The following is a 17,674-nucleotide window of genomic DNA, read 5'->3' as shown; positions in this document are numbered from 1 at the left end:
CTAATTCCAGTGAGAGCAGAAAACAGGAGAAAAACCAGCAGCAGTTTTTTCCACTTAACTCGCTTTTCCAGAAAGACACAAAGCAGCACCTGACAGACCAGAGAGTTGGAAGAGGTAAAGGAGCAAATTTGAAACCAATAATGAATTGAGTATGTCCATGCCAAGCTACTTAATGAGCTAAAACTGACTTCCAAATTAAAAGCAGCACCAGCAACACATTTAGGTATAGTTCTAAGAAAGACTGAATTCCTTCCAAAGAAAAGTTGAATCCTGGAAACAAGATTGAGGCTCCAAACAAAATCTGGGTCACAACTTTTTGCAGCCTACATGCATATGGTTGCTGGAACAAATTTACTTCCTTTTGTGTAGAAAAATCCAATTAATGTTATTATTGTATGCTTTGCTTTGACCTTTGCTAATTTGTCCTGCACTTCCTAACTGGTAGATTCATGAAACAAGATCCCAAGATACTTATCCATACCCATGGCCGAAGTTTACTTGGCCTTCCCTTTTGGAAAGACCATTAACTTTTGACTTCTCATAGTTAATATTTGTTTCAATAACAATCTGCAATAATTTGCAAGTCATCTAAGTCCCAAGTGGGTTTGCAAGATTAAAACAGCATAATCTGCATATAATAAAATGTAAACAGCTGAATTATACACATTGGACCATAAATTTCACTTAAAACTCTTAAGAACAAGCATCCATTAAAAAACAACCCCAAAAACAACAGCTATGAGATGAGAGCAAATCAGCTATGATACTACCATTAATTATAATAAAGAATAAATGGTGACCCAAATGTAAATAGCCATCTCTATAAAGCCAGCTAGTTCATCAATCAATGAAAGAAATTGACACAACAAATCTATATGCGCAGTTTCACAGACAAAAGGGAGACCAAGAGGACTTCAAAAGTATCTCCATTCCCCCGCCCAGAAAACCCCAGCATCAAAATGTCACTTCAGCATACAAAGACTTACCCCAAACATAATATCAACTGGTGGTTAGGCTCTTTCCCCTTCTAAAGGCACCAATTTTCTAGCCAGTGGAATGTAACAGGGAGATCTTAAGTCCTACTGTAAATCCTTAAAGGACTTTCTGGCACATCTAACACAAGGTATTTGCTACTGGACAATGAATTCTTCATTCTATCTGCAGCATCAATATTTTATTCAGTGCAATACAAAGAGAAGCATTTCACAGCAACAAAGTTTTAAATAAGGAAAAAAATGTTATATATTGTTTTGGTTGGTTGCTCTTTCAGTCAGTTTTATTTTGTTCACATACTGCATGTTGTCTTCATACAGTGCAGATCGGCTTGGCAGCTCTTCCAAAGAGCTGGAAATGCTTGTTGAACAAGTGTAGCAAGGAGCTCCCCACCCACGTTTTCATTATGACTTGAAGAAGGATACACACTAAAATGAATAGCTCATTAATGTCTGCTCCTCCACTGCAACACAGCATAGGCTTTTAACTGTAAAACGTGTCTCTCATGTTTGCAATTATGGAAGAATCATGACATTTTCAAAACTTAAATTCATCTATCAAGGGATTTTGAAATTTTGTAAACCGAAATTAAATAAAACAGATTTCTTTGCAATTGCTACTGTTAAGAACAAATTGTTTACTTTAAAAACTGAGCTCTCAGGCTATAATCATTTAAAATGGTTTAGAAACTACCCAACAGACAAGCAGGCTCGAGCAATGTTCTATACAAGGGGACCTGCAAGAACATTTGGCAGTGTGCAGTGCTTCTGTTAAGGGCTCCAGCCAGCCAGCTATGCCCTTTTCCAGGATATTCTATATCCAATTCCTCTCCATCCCCCGTTTTGCATTACTCCTCCTCAAAAAGGCACTCTTCTGTGACCACTGAACATACTTAACTGGCAATTGGCTCCTTTTGGATTCCCCCATATGCATGGATGATGCCACAAGGAACTACACTCCAGGAATGAACTCCCTATTAGGTTCTATTATTCTAATGCTGTTAGCTTTAGTAACATATTAAAATATCCATACATCAATTTAAAATACAACTGAGTATCACGAATATCCCCCTCCCTGCAAAAGTGGAAAAAACTGATTAGTAGTCAATAACTTGGTGTGACAAATGCACAAGTATATTCAAACTGCTCAGAAAGGTGGGGGGAATGTAACTAGAATCCCAAGATAAAAAGTTCTTCATATTATGTATGGCCTAGAGACATGGTGAGGGAGGCAAAACCAAGAGCCTTGGTCAATAATCTTGAGAAAGCCTCTAATTTTTGGCCTTCTACCCTTTTATAAGATGGAAATGTCAACACACAGCTACTGTGCCTCTTTCTGCATCATTAGGATAATTAGGGTTATCTATGGCTGGGAGCCAAAGAGCCCTTGTGCGTATCTAAGGCACTTGCACACATGTACAGAGAAGCTGTTGATTTTAAGGGCAATCCTAACCATAAGAAATAAATTATATTGAATTCAATGGAGGTTACTCCCATTGGGATTAGAATTGCAGCCTAAATATTTGAGAAGAGAGTTTCCACTGTGCAAATTTCTCCCATCCAACCGGTGTGTCTAGTTCTCAGGCTGGCCTACACACAGGTCCTTTGTATTTCTTGCTCTGAGTCTGAAGGAAACAGTTTTTGGTTGTTGAATGGGGAGGAGGAAGGATTGTATTATTTTGTTTTAGTGTGTTGACTTAATTGTTTGTAGTTTTTATTCTGAGTAGAGGTCTCAAAAGTTGGAAGTGGCCCAGGCCTCTCTAGACCTCTGAGACGACCTGTCCGAAGTACTTAGGAGTCTATTATGCCAGTCACTTTCCCTCCTCTGACTCAGAGAACTCCAACTCAGAAGTCTTAACAGAACCACAGACTCTCCCAATCTGTCAAGGCAGGCTGGTTGTGGCACCTTGTCTCACTTAAGGTGAAACTAGTAACTCAGATAGAGCTGCAGCTTCTATTAAGTCTGAAAATCTGCCATGCTCAGGCAACATTTAATCTCTACTGTTATGGAGTCTCTAGCCTGAGTTTTGCATTGAGTTATCCAGGGTGCCAATGAATCTTGAAACCCTTGCATTGCCATAACCCAGAGACTTTACCCTGCCTTGACTTCTTACTCTGGTGGCCTACCTGTACTCTCAAAGCTATTGCCTGGAACAGAACTGGCACCCTCACTTTCACTATGTCTGTCTGCAGAAACATACTACTTGTTAGTTGCAGATTGGATTAAAGTGAATCTAATTTAAAAGTATGTTAGCCACATTATTTTCCACTATAGGATCGTTCTACCTACAACAAATCTATGGGCAGCTTATCACACTTCATCCACTACAGAAGTCATATTTATTACTGATACAACTTGAAACTACTCAGAGTGACTGGAATTTTATAGATTGATTTATTTGCTAATTACATTTTATGAAATACCATTTCAGGAATGTGCCCCATCCCACATCACCGGCAAGAAGCCGAGCCAAGTTCAATGTATACCTTTCTGAATCCTAGCAAATATGGCCAAGTTGGAAAAGCAGAGACGTTTCCCCAACAAATAGTTCACAAAACAAGGTAACACTGAACATAGGCTTGGAATATCCAGACAGAGTCTACTCTCCTCTTATGGAGGTTTGAGTTATATCTGCTGCTTTAGTTCTATGCAACGGAAAACAAATAACTTAAAGCAATTATAAATTTGGTATTGTGAGCCAAAAATTTGCAAGTATTCACTTACCAACACTGAATCAACCTTCTTCCCTAAACTATCTAAAATCAAAGTATAAGAAGAACAAGTCAACAGGGATGCAATTAGTCTTTAGTGATTTATTTTTTACAATTTACTGAGATTACAAATTTCCATATGAATGATAATAGCATCTTGTATGTAATTACAATGCAGAAAAGATTGCAAGTACCACCAAAAGATCAGCCAACAACTTCTAGCTAGCTTTCTTCAACAGAAGTGAAATGGGTACATGAAAGATTGCAATAATAAGATATGCAGAAACTGATATTTTTAAGAACAAGTATGCTACTCGTATAGTCAAATGAAAACCAGCTTCACTATTATATGACAAAATCTATAATAAAATCAATTGCATGCAAGAAACCCTACTCTAATCCCCTTTCCCCGCAACTTGAAACAAGGACACTGGTAGAATGAAATGTAAGGAACAAAAAGGAGAGTTCCTCCGCTAGGTCTTGTTATCGCTGAATCAACATGCACACAGTATTAATATAGCTGTTTCCCACACTGAAGAAACCAAACATCCTCATACATTTAATGATTACTGATTAAACATTTCGAAGGTGCTAACACAATAAAAGCAGATGTGTTATGTAACAGATCCACTTACTTTTTTCTCTTTCTCATGGTGTTTATCCTGAGAGTGAGAGGAAGAATCACTTAAACTTTGATCATATGACCTATTAGATGCCCGTTTGCTCTTTTTCTAAAAAGAGAAAATATATATACACACACATATATATATATTCATGAAATGAATATACGTAAAAGCCATCTACACCATGTCTGAACAAGCACCTTATCAATCAAAACACAAATTCATAACTCCAGAGCTAACCAAAACACTCATAATCTAAACAAAGCTGTTCTGAGGAGTATGAAAAGACAAGAATAAAAAGCCTGCTATCTTCACTGCCACTATTTGTAAAGGTACCTTTAATAAAGTCAGTATCATAAGATTAAAAACATTATTTTGCTGAATTTGCATATATTAAGACATGCTTATGTGAAGCAAACTCTTTCTGGCTTAAATAAACAGCACCTATTAGTAGTTCCCAGCCTAAAGAATTAGCAACTTCTATTAATTTGCTCATTGAAGCTGACAGTTAAACAGCTAAAAAGTAGCTGCTTCAGAATCAACCCATTTCAGAATCAACAGTATTTATAGGTAATCATACCTTTAAAAAAGTAGCAATATTTAAAGAGTCAATCCAAGTATTAAAACATTTCCCAAGAATCAGAATTTATATTAGACTTGTATTTTTTTATTATCTATGCAGTATTTATTTGCATAGTGCTTAAAAATAACAAATAAAGGCTTCAACAACTGTAGCCTCAATAATCCTCAATATAATTCTGGCACATTACTTACTTGGTACTTTTATAGTGCCGAAGAAAGTAATGCACAATTCAATTTTTTCTATGCTTTAAAAACCAGAAAATGCAAGTTTGAGTACACTGGAGAATTCTGCAACCATTCAATTAATGCTTTCTTTCTTACTTGGGCAACACATTTTTCCATGGACTTTCTGTCGTGCATGAATTTTATTGTTTCAAGGTATCATGTCGCTGACTGGAGAAAAGTGGGGATTTATAAAATACTGCAGAACAACAGGTGTTTAAATGTATTAATTGAGAGTTCATGGGGAAAGCTGTGTCTTTCATTATTAGAAGCCCAACCCCTTAAAAAGCCCCATCCTGTACTTTTTCAGGCATCATTCCATAACAAGGAAAGCCACAGAAATTTGAAAAATTGTAATGATTCTACGGCGACTACTGATCTATACAGAGGTTATGAGAGCTACAAGTGCAAAGATGCCTGAGGCAGATAGTGCTGCTAAGAGGTGAAGTTTTACACTTAATAGATCACTTGGTCTGGATGGCATTCACTTGCGAGTTCTCAAAGAACTCAAATGTGAAATTGTTGGTATTCTAACAAAAATATATAACTTGTCCCTGAGAACTAGAAAGCAGCCAGTGTGCACCAATTTCTAAAAAGGGAGCTGGGAGAATCCTGGAAATTACAGGCCAAATAGCTTAACGCTTATCCCAAGAAAAATGGTGGAAAGAATTGTCAAAGACAAAATAATGACGCATATAGAAGAACAAGCCTTGCTGAAGCAGAGCCAACATGGCTTCTGCAATGGCAAGTCCTGTCTTACTAACCTATTATGGGTCTTTGTGAGAGATAGGAAGCATACAGATAATGTGTACATGGACTCTCAAAAACTCTGGCTCCTGACCAAGCTTAACAGTCATGGAATAAAAGGAGAGGTCCTCTTGTGCATCAGGAATAAATGGCAGTTGTAGAAAGTGGAGTTTCAGAAAACTGTGACCAAAAGGATCAAGGGGTTGGAAAAACTCCCCCATGAGGAAGTTGCAACATTTTGGACTTTTTAAATCATAGGAAAGGTGAGAAAGAGGTGACATGATAGAAATTTATAAAATTATGCATGGCATGGAGGAAATGGAAAAAAGGTTTTTCTCCCTCTTTCATAACACTAACACTAAACACATTACACTAAAACTTGTAGCCATCCAACACAAAAACTTGTAGCATTCCAATGAATGTTGGAAATTTTGGGACAGTTAAAAGAAAGTGCAATGCATAGTTAAACTATGGAACTTACTTCCACAGTAAGCAGAGATGGCCACCAACTTGGATGGCTTTAAAAGGGGAGTAGAAAATTTAATGGACAATACAGCTTTCAGTGACTAGTAGTCATGATGACAATGGTCTGCCTCCACAGTCAGAGGCAGCCATGCTTCTGAATACCAGCTTCTGGAAACGACAGCAGAGGAGAGTGCTCTTGTGTTCAGGTCCTGTTTGCAGGCAGCCCATACGCATCTGGCTGGACTAGATGGGTCTCTGCCTTGATCCAACAGGGCTTTCCTTATATTCTCAAAGAGAATAGGTGGTTGTACTTTCATGCCTCTGGATCTGCATGACAGCTGCTCATCAGATATCATGTTTGCATAGGAGTCTATGTGCATAAAGTCTAACACAAGTCGGCCCTATATACCACAAAACTGAAATTTACAAGTTGTACATTTTAGGTTGTGGCTGTGTACACCAATATGCAAACAAAACATCCAAAATTTGACTCCTGAGTGGGCTGGGGACAGAAAGCACCCAATCCCCTTACTATACAGAAAACATTTTAAAATGCACATATTACATCAGAAGCCATACTGTCAGCTCCACTGCATGATCTCAGACATGCAGGTTTATAGAGTCTTGGCTGTGCCATTAGTAAACTGTGAGATATTAACATCAGTATTCATTTTACATAGATAACCTTCTTTTTCTATCAATGCAAGTACAGTAGTCAAATGCAAACAACTGAATCAGTAGAGTTATTCCTGCTTATGATGTGGAATTTGAAACCTTAACTCCACTTTGATCAGAGATCCTTATGAAATATTAAGGCTGTCAGGGAGGAGAAAAGAACAGAATAAAATCCTAATTCCTACTACTAGTGTTCAAGTAAAGCAAGTAGCCAAGGCAACTCCAGTTATAGTTGTTTCTAGCATTTACTGACAGCAGAATAAACAGTTCTCCTGCTGATACTAGTGCTACAGGGAGGCAAGCAATTCTGAGCTGCCATTCCAATCCAGAAGACATGAAGATATCTATGAGCACAACAATGAAATGCAAGCAAGATGACTAAATCCACATGGCAAAGCATGGAAAAATCCAGGAAAAGAAAGTGGGAAGTCAGGAGGGTTTACAGTAGCAGCAAGTGAAGATCAGAAGGGAAAGGAAAGGAAACTTTTGCAGAACTTAAGTGTGTCCTGGGAAGGGGAGGGACTGAGCAAGGATAAATAGCAGGCATCCTACTGGGAGTCCATTGCCTGTGAGATCTGAGAAATACCAAATTCAGGTCTAACACTTTAATATGATAGAGTGGGGAAAACCTGTATACACAGCAGAATCCTCACTAGTCAGCTCTTAAGTATATATAGCTTATGAATAAGTTAAATCAGATTAATTCCACATCTCTGGATCACATTCTGCATTGACAACACTTGCTTATCTTGAATCCCAAAGGAATCAGAATCTAGCATTTTAATAATAATAATAATAATAATAATAATAATAATAATAATAATAATAATATATTATTTATACCATCTGGCTGAGTTTCCCCAGCCACTCTGGGCGGCTCCCAATCAAATGTTAAAAACAGTAAAGCATTAAATATTAAAAACTTCTCTGAACAGGGCTGCCTTCAGATGTCTTTTAAAGATAGGATAGCTGCTTATTTCCTTCACATCTGAAGGGAGGGTGTTCCACAGGATGGGCGCCACTACCGAGAAGGCCCTCTGTCTGGTTCCCTGTAACCTATGATTTAGGTTGTAACCTTTACAACATAATCATAGGTTGTAAAGCCCAACTTTTGGTGAACAACCTGCAGGTGCTGAGGAGTATCTGTTTCAGGATCACTTGCAGCTGTTATTCTATACCAGGGGTGGGGAAGCAGTGGCCTTCAGGCCAAATCAGCCCCAACATGGGACCAAATTTGGCCCACAAGGCACTTTCCCCCCAAACCATGCCCACCTCTGATGTCAGGTGTCATGCAGGTAGAGAGATGTAGCAGCAATGGAACAATCTGGAGCCTTAATCTACACCCTCAGAGTACAGATAGAACAGAAACTGACAACAAGCACAGAAACTAATGGGAGCTGTTCAGAAATACTCAAATGTCACTTGAAATCCTACACAGAAAAATAATTTTAGGAGAAGGACAAAATATCTAAATTAGGAAGCTCAGAATTGGAAGAGAATATAGCTATATTTGCTGCATCAGAAACCTAGAATACTGAAAAGTCAACAGCATGTGATTATCCTCACAATTTTTAAAGAAATGGCATTAGTTAACTGAATAAATTAGAAAACTTAGAACATAAAGTTTATCCCCAAAATCCAAGTAAAAATAATAATATAGGGCTATTGCTCTAATAGTGACTGACAGTATAAATCCTATGCATGTCAGTTCAGAAGCAAGTCTCACTGAATTCAGTTAGACTTACTCCAATTTAGGCTTGTAAAATAGGCTAAATTACAAAAAGGTTGTCAGGGATGCAGCTAAGGTTGGAAATATTATAACAGGAGACTCCACGAAATTTCTCAGGGGGTGGGTGAATCGTATCACAATAGGCACAAGTTTTCTAGAGACAATAAATGACTCCAGATGGGATGGTCAATCATGGAACTCACCAAAAAGAAAATCTATGTATTTAATCCCAAAAGGTGAATAGGATCTGACAGAAGATGCAAACAATGAACACAATACAATCATGCTTAAATATAGTGAATATGAAAAAATGACCAGAAATTCCCTCAGTCATATTAAACTGTAAAATGGGGAATTAACATTAATATTATGATTATTATTAGGTAAAAGTAAGCTAAAACATATATAGTTGGGAGAGCCAAATCACTTCAAGAAGCTTGGAAATTATTTTAAACTTCTTTAATTATTTTAAACTTCTTCACCTGCTACAACAGGTGAAAAAAGGCACCAATAAATCTGAAAAGATGCAAGGGTAGTTAAATAGCAGTATCAATAAAAGGTCCTTTGCACCAGTAGCCCCCCACTTGTTGAATTCAGTTTCTAGAGAGGTCTGACTCACACCTCCTCTGGTAGGTTTTTCCTCCCCACCTGAAAGGCCTTCTAATTTTCCCAGGCCTTTGAACATTGTGTTTCAAATATTATTTAATTCAGTGAACTTTTATTCCAATGTTTTAAATTGTGAATAGTTTTTGTAGATAGTTTTTGTTTTAGGGTGGCACATAAGCAATGCAAATAATAAAGAATGCTATAAAAGTCAATAATTTTTCTTTCAAAAATTGCAGGGCTTGCCTGAATTGAAACATAGTGAAGTGCTCTGACAAACCAAATGTACATAAAACAAGCCAGGAAAAAAAGAATTTCTATTTTTAAAAAATATTAGTTTAAATAAGAGCAAGAGAATCAGGAAGCCAGCTTAGTTGCTATTATTATGATAGATAAAAAGGAACCTTACTATCCATAGGGGACAGAGATCAGTGCATGGCTATTACCATCATGTTCTGATTTGGGGCTTCCCAGAGATATCTGGGATGAGGGGCGGCACTGCTGCAAGAACGATGGACTGGATGACTGTCTGATTTAGTTAGGAAGCTTTTTCTTTATAAGGCAAGGTACACATCTAGTATTAAAATGTGGGTGTTCCTCAGGCTATTCCCATAACAAAGATTAAACTCACTATGAAATAAAACTGTAAAGTCAAAATTGTCATTCACTAAATATTTAGAAATGACCACAAGATTACACTTTAGTCACTATTTAGTAAAAGCAACGCCTTGTTAGTGGCCAGTTGTTAAGTGTACATGTTATTAGTAAAATGCAATATTTGAAACACTAAATTCAACAGATTCTTACCAGCTTACTGAAATGGTATTTACAGTAGCCACAATACTGTACGTTATCTGCACCATTTCCTTCTTCTTCACAAAGAAGTCCTGCAAACTGTGCACTGAGAAGAAGCAAAAGAGAGGAAGAAATCAGATATTGAAGATGGAAAATGTAACTGCTCAACAAAATATTTAGGAGAGGAATCCCAAAGTTGTTAGGGGGAGGGATATTTGGTAGAGAGAACGCCACTTCCTAAGCTCTCCCAGCTTGGGCTGGTCAAGGTGGAAGTCAGGAGCTGGGAGGCAGAGGTTCCACTCCCCTCCTTTCAGCCTTCTAAATTTCCCCCCTCCCATTAACACTAATGGGAAGAGAAATAAGTAATGAAAGGGGAAGTAGTTTTTCTCCCTTTCTGTCGGCAAGTCTGGACAGCAATGGGGTCTGGGATCAATGCCTATCCCAATATGTCCCAGAAGACTCTGTTTCTCTACCATCCTCAGAACACTGCTGGTAGTAGAATGACAGCAACAGAACTTATGCCACCATACTAGGGAGGCCTGTGCTCACAGACCTCCCTCTCCACAGCATCCTACAACCTCTCAGCCTCCCTCCCGGGACACACAGAACTGCTCCCTAAAACAGGTTCTTATTTAGATAAAAGATAATCTTTTGGCCGAGTGTGTAAACATGCACTTAAAAATCTAATCAGAAAAATGTCTTAAGGTTACTGCTGTTTGTGAGTAAGGGAGGACATCAAGCCTTTTCTCTGCACCACCGCAGCACAAATTGTACAATGAGTTACAGAAATAATGGTTAAGTGAAATGTACTTACTACAACCATGCTAGAACAAGTGATTATTTTAAATGGAATCATGCCACTATGGAGCCACATCTACCAGGGCAATAAAACAATATAACTTGGAGAGAGGAAACCAGGAATGCACGCAAGTGAGAATTGCTTACTTACCATGTTACATGGAAAGCCTGGCGGCATCCATGCTTGTTACAAGTCATGCAAGCGCCAGTGGCTGCTTTACTTTCTCTGCCTTGCTCATCACATATATAACATGTCTAGTGGGGAAAATAAGACAGTTGTAAGAACACTATTATCTTTAAATGGACTCAAACTCAGCAGCAAAAGTAAGAGTAATACACCTTTGTGCAACTACAGCAACTACAAAGCAAAGGCAAGACTGAACAGTGCTTCGGTTCTCAGACCTGCTAATTGAAGTCACACTCCAATATTCCAAAACAGACTGTGTTATGTAGAATACTTTGTGTGATTAGCTGTTTCCAATGCTACCAAGATGCAGAGCTGTAGCTACGGGGGGGGGGGGGGCTAACCAGGTTTTTTGCCCCAGGTGAAGCATCCAGAGGGATGCCATTGAGGCTCCTAGTCTCTCTCTATGTGTGTACACAAATGTGCATAGGAGGGAATCAAACTAATTTTCTGACCAGGGTGAAATAAAGCCTAGTTTAGTCCCTGCATTATGTATAGCATTGATAAATACAGGGCTGGCCCAAGACATTTTGCCTACGCCCCTGATGCCTGCCCCCTGCAGATCTGGTGCCCTACCCCCTCCCTCCCTCTGCTGTCACTGCTGCCCAACCCATCACCACAACTGTGGCTGTGGCTGCGCTGCCACCACAAGACCACAGCAATGGCGAGGACACAGTGGCAAGGGGAACTGCACTGGATCCACAGCATGGAAAGTGCTGGCAGCAGTACAACAGTGGGGGCAAGGAGGGGGAGGGAAGAGAATCAGATCCACCCGAGACAAATGGCTTTGCTTTGCCTCATGCACAGACCACCCTTGGGTGAATACAACCTACTTCTTTATCATATGGTATGTCTTCACATTAATACACTACCCTGGAGGTTGGTTCTGGCAAATAAAGCTCCTTGGTTATGAAGACTCAGAATGAGTTTACTGAGGCTTCATATCATGTTAATGGCAAGGAATGGCATTATGGGAAAGTGTTCCTGTATGGTAATCAATGACTGACATCATGCTTCAGATGCAGTAAATAACAGTACTGTACTAAGAAACCTGGAATAACTTTGCAACATGATAAGTGCCCTATAATTTACATTTCTTCAGATCATTGTATCATTAAGATTTTCTGATTATTTTAATTAAATTCGCTGTAGCAATGTGGAAGACCTCCAGTGGGGCCAGCAGCATACAACACACATACCCAGATGCACAAGCACAAAGGAGTTCTATTTAAAATATGCAAAGCTAACATTTTAATATTTTTCAATAAAACCTGTTGCTTTTGCAGGTCTAACAAAATACTTCTAAGACAACATTCTTGTGAAGTAAGATTATCTCAATTTTCCTTGGGCTGCTGGCATTAACTGTTTTGTATCAATGGCTACCCTGCAGAATTGAAACCCAGAAATGCATATCAGCAATCACAAAGCTATAATGGGGGCTGTTTCATGGCTGCCAGAGGATTTCATAAAAATGCACTCTTCCAGGCAGATTCAGTAATTCCTTTACCAGCATGGAGATTCACAATAAACCTAATTTTCAAACAAGATTTCTAATATTCACAGAAAATTGTTAATATTCTTAAAATAATCTCAGTCTCACAGGATGCATAGCTGGGCATTCCTAGTACTTATTAAATACAGTACAATTCTAATCCAAACAAATATTTTAACTCTTGCAATGCCTCTAGCTCTTCAGCTGAAAACTCAACAAGCTTCATGTTTGGGGACAGCAAGGGTTGTCTGCTGAAAGGAGTTGGTGTCTTACTTGTGCTACTCCTGTACAGTCATACCTTGGTTCTCAAATTTAATCTGTTCTGGGAGTCCGTTCAACTCCCGAAACGGTTCAAAAACCAAGGCACCGCTTCCGATTGGCTGCAGGAGATTCCTGTAGCCAATCGGAAGCCACACTGGACATTCAGCTTCCCAAAAATGTATGCAAACCAGAACACTCACTTCTGGGTTTGCGACGACTGGGAGCCGATTTGTTCCACGACTAAGGCGTTTGACTACCAAGGTACAACTGTATTGACTGTAGGGTGAAACTTTCAAAGGCTGCTTACAAACGTATTAATAGATTCTTTGAAAGCATTGTTCAAATACTGGTGCCCTTAGCAACATACAATCTCATTTAATCATCTCATTACAATTTCATGACATGAAATGTTTAATGTAACCAGTCACTTTCCACAAGATAATGAACTTTGATACTGGCTTATTACAGTCTATCAAGTTATCTCAAAAACATTTGGAACTCTTATTCTAATCCATAACCAACTATTATTTGCTCCGTCCAATGACAGGCTCCTGTTCTACCTTACATCGTATAATGCTCATATACTCATCTCTATCTTATTAGTAAACCCAAATCCATCTAATAACTTTCTTCATGTAAGAGTCTGTATTCTACCCGACAAGTTTACTACAGAAATCTCATGCAGATATTTGCCCATATGTGTCTGACATTCATTTTTGTTTTAGATGTGAAAGAGGACACAGAAGTCCCACCACGTTTCTTCTCTACAGGCCCAGTGTTGAGCAGCCTACTGTTTTCAGCAATGATTAAGTATTCACCAATAAATGCCCACTAGCAAAGCCTGAAGCTGCACCAAAAACAAAAACAGGACTCCAAGGGTCCCTTCACACATTATCCAAGTTAGTAATATATACCTGTTAACTACAGAAATATCATATATCCATTTTGTAAACATACGTATATGACATAGGTATGGTTACAAAATGGATGTGTGACATATCTGTAAATCTGCTACAGAGCATACACATGGAGAACAAGTGAGTCTCTCATACATTAAGGGGAACAACACAGTTGCATATAAACATATATAAGCATATCCTTTCCATATTTACATACAATATGAATCGGTTTTATAAAATGCCCTTAAAATATACATATTAATGGATCTACTCTGAGTAGGCCTTAGTCAAACACATAGACAACTGTTTTTCAAATATCAGTTCACATTGCAAAATGGTTTTCTACAAATATGATAAAATCATATGTCTTTATGATCTCTTGATCAACTGCATCAACCCAATTCAGAGATGTGTAGTAGACTAAACATGCCTGACTGGATCTTATTGATCACATGTTCAGCTTTTACAACATCAGGTTCCAGTGCCAACTACCTGAACATTACAGCCACACACAGAGCAACTAATTCTTCTATTGAAGAATCACTGTCACTGGATTAGGGTGAACATGTTATAAAACACCAGCTACATGTTGGGCAAATTGTGAGGAGCAACGACTTTAGGGTTTTTAAAACAACAACAACAACATGGTTTTAATGTATTTCATGACTAAAACACACTTACAGCAAAGATATGATGCACAGACAGAATGTACCACAATATTTTTTTTTGAATGAGAATGACAAAAATGTAATGAAATGTAGTCACTGACAGCATAACAAAAACTGAAAAAATAAATGGTGGTGAATTGTTGAGAAACCACAGAAACAAAACTAAGTCTAGAAAAGATAGTAAAATTCTGAAAATGCAAGTTAACTTGCACTAACTCAACTAAACTGGCTTTTCTATGTATAACAAACTCTTGATATCGAACTAATTTTGAAACCCCTTTCAGTTTCAAGAACGTTTTTCCATACAGCCTGTAGTTCTGCTATTCAAGAAATATAAAGTTGAATTGCATCCCCAATGCCCAGTTTATGAAATTAGTATCATAAACTAGTTCTTTAAACTGGCCAATGTGGGATGACATTTTCTGTAGCCTTAACTGTAGCTTTGTAATATTGTGCTTGACATCTGACAAAGTTAAAAATAACTATAAGTTAAGTTAAAAAATAAAATTAAGACAAAACAGCAGATCGTGAATGGTGACAGAGGGAACAGGACTCAGATTTCTGGAAGTCCTCCCTATGCTGTGCATCTAACAATGTCCCTGCTGCATCCATCTGTCCCTAACCCCATACATTGGTCCCCCAATTGAAAATGGGAGGCTGGATAAAGAGTTAAAGATAGAGTGCATACAGATGACTATGGCACATCTTCCATGAACACTGTATCAATCCCCAGCTAACGTTCAAGAAAACACATGGCAGGGATCACGCTGGCTTATTCTGCCACCCTTCGCCCCTGCTCCAAGATCTCAATGATATTGCATGCTAGGTATCATATATATATCCGTTTTTAAGCCGTATGTAGGTTACCAAAACGTATATACTGCTTGACTGTAATAAAACCTCTAAGCACGAGGACCTGAATCCCCTAATCTGTACACTTTTGTCTACTGGGCTCTATGCATGTACAACTCCAATAAAACAGGTGTCCCCCCACTTACATATGATTGACTGCTGTGTAACCTCATATACACGCAGTACCAGAAAATAATTAAATAATTCAATTCACCTGGAAATGGCAAGAGAGTTGGAGTGTCCTCATGGCTCGCAAGGAGAACCTCCCGGGAGCATGAAAAGGATGTCAGTGAGGGCGGAGGAGACCCTGAAGAAGCGTAGTGGGGCTTTGTTTACACTGCTCAGCCTCCCCACCTAACAGCTGCATGTGCGGGGTAGCACAGCAGCAGCTGCTACTTTCGTGAAAGTCCTCCAGTCTCCTGCCAGCCCCAGAACTTCAATTATAGCTGTAGATATTTCTGGATACAGTAATTTTGGTATGGATTGAAGAGAGAGCTACAGAAAGGGCATTTAAAGGGTTTTTTAGAGGGTGCTCCCTACTTTAGCCAATTTCAATTATGTGTGCGGGGGACCAGAATGTAACCTCCGCATAAGTGGGGAGTCGCCTGTACTTAACTTGTGAGTCAGCATAATCTAAATCTCACAACACACGTTCCAACTGAATTTCTACACTGGTCTATTATGTGTAAAGAACATGAGTGGGTGGGGAGCTCCTGCTGATATTTCATTCACTTTCTCAATGGCAAAACAATGTTTAACTACAGATGCTTCCCTAAAGCAAGAGAACGAGAACTGTGAACATTGTGCTATAAGAAGGAAGGGAGAGAACAACAACAACAACAACAACAACAGTTGAAAAATTCAATTCTACTCTCAATTAGCTTTTAATAAGAACCGTATCAAGGAACTGATCAACAGTAATCTGCTGCTAAATATAGTGATTACTAATAAAACAGGAAATGTTATAAACCTATTTGATCAGTTGATGACGAAAAACATTAGATATCTAAGTAGATATTGCCTCATGCTATAAACTTCAGTAAGACATAAATAATTTTACTCATTTTCTTTCATACAAAATGTTCTTTAAAGAAATACAAGCCCTTCAAAGCAAAATATGCTTGTTTTTTTTAATGAGATGTGAAATATATAGCATATTTTTCAAATACAAAATTATATCAAGAAAATAAGTCATAGTAGAATTATACCTTATTATAGCGATCATGAGGAACAGACTGCAACACGATAGGTTCCATTGTAGAAACATTTGCAAATTGCACCTCGGGAATGTACAGAGCACAAACCACATGAGCCCAACCTATAAAAAGTTAATTACATTTTATTCTTAATGCCTTCTGACAATACAAATAGAATAATTTCAACTATAAAAAAGAACATTTCATATGTTACATGTATTTTCAATTATTTAAGCACAATGTAAGTATCTAACACATTCCTTAGCACATCACAGCATATAAAGATAAGATTACATATTTTCAAAGAGCTGTAAACAACTAATATAAATAATGATTTTGCAAAAGTAGAAACAAATCACTTTTAGATTGTACCTAGTTCTTAATTCACATTGAAATTAACGGGCCTACATGCTTGAAATTGGGAAGAAAATATGCAGGTAATTAAACTATAATGCTTTCTCTTCACACCTTTCCATAAGAAAGAACGAATTTTTTGCTTCTTTTCTTGTTGCTTACATCTAAGACCTGACACTATTACTTTTATATCTTCCTGTGTGGTATCCTAGAATGGTATTTCAGCATAAAGCAGCATATATTTTTAGCTTTCTTTCAGTAGCTTTTGATAGTATTTCACAGACCAGTAGGGTATTTTTTTCTGACAGTTTTTTCTTTTCAATTTCCAAGGATTCTTGACCCAGATAAGAGCCTGCCTAATTTCAGGTTCTCTGTGGTTCCCAAGAGAGTCACCAATTTGTGCTTGCCAAAGAAAACAATTTAACCATGTCTGCTACTGTTTCATTGCATAAATAGCTCAGCTTGAAAATTACTTTGCTATTCAAGAGCTGCCCATATTCTGTCCTGGATTACTTTATACAGAGAATTCCCAGACAGTTTGATACACCAATTTCCCAATATGAAAAGCAGCAGAATAGCAGGAATGTTCAAAACGTAATTGCAGCCTTCCACAAGAAATTAGGTCCCAATCTTCACACACACTCTATATCTGTGTTAACGTCCAAACATGAAGAAGGAAAAAATATCACAGGGGTACACAAAGTACCTGTTAGAAATATCACATATACAACTTATCTAATCTTCATACAATGTTATAAGGCTCAGCTCTACCTATTCCATGTATACTCAGTTGCTTCAAACCATGCATGAGGTAATAGATCATGT

The 17,674-nt window shown here is 38.0% G+C and overlaps 1 protein-coding gene across 9 annotated transcripts in view; it reads right to left on the bottom strand.

Annotated features, from left to right (window-relative positions):
- Positions 1 to 17,674, bottom strand: part of MLLT10 (MLLT10 histone lysine methyltransferase DOT1L cofactor) — a 127,773-nt gene that overhangs the window by 62,728 nt on the left and 47,371 nt on the right. For 4 of the 9 annotated variants that reach the window (XM_083579344.1, XM_083579336.1, XM_083579338.1 and 1 more), the window contains 4 exons: positions 16,508 to 16,617; positions 11,095 to 11,198; positions 10,158 to 10,251; positions 4,340 to 4,435 (listed from right to left, as the gene is read on the bottom strand). In XM_083579344.1, the coding sequence (XP_083435470.1) occupies positions 4,340 to 4,435; positions 10,158 to 10,251; positions 11,095 to 11,198; positions 16,508 to 16,617 (404 nt within the window). Of the gene's footprint in view, positions 1 to 3,717; positions 3,750 to 4,339; positions 4,436 to 10,157; positions 10,252 to 11,094; positions 11,199 to 16,507; positions 16,618 to 17,674 lie in introns of all 9 variants that reach the window. The other 5 variants (XM_083579337.1, XM_083579340.1, XM_083579339.1 and 2 more) reach the window with 2 other exon arrangements.

Source organism: Podarcis filfolensis (assembly GCF_964270895.1).
Source record: "Podarcis filfolensis genome assembly, chromosome: 12".
Classification (NCBI taxonomy): Eukaryota; Metazoa; Chordata; class Lepidosauria; order Squamata; family Lacertidae; genus Podarcis; species Podarcis filfolensis.
Note: the sequence above shows the minus strand (reverse complement) of the source record. Positions and strands in the feature narration are given on the sequence as shown.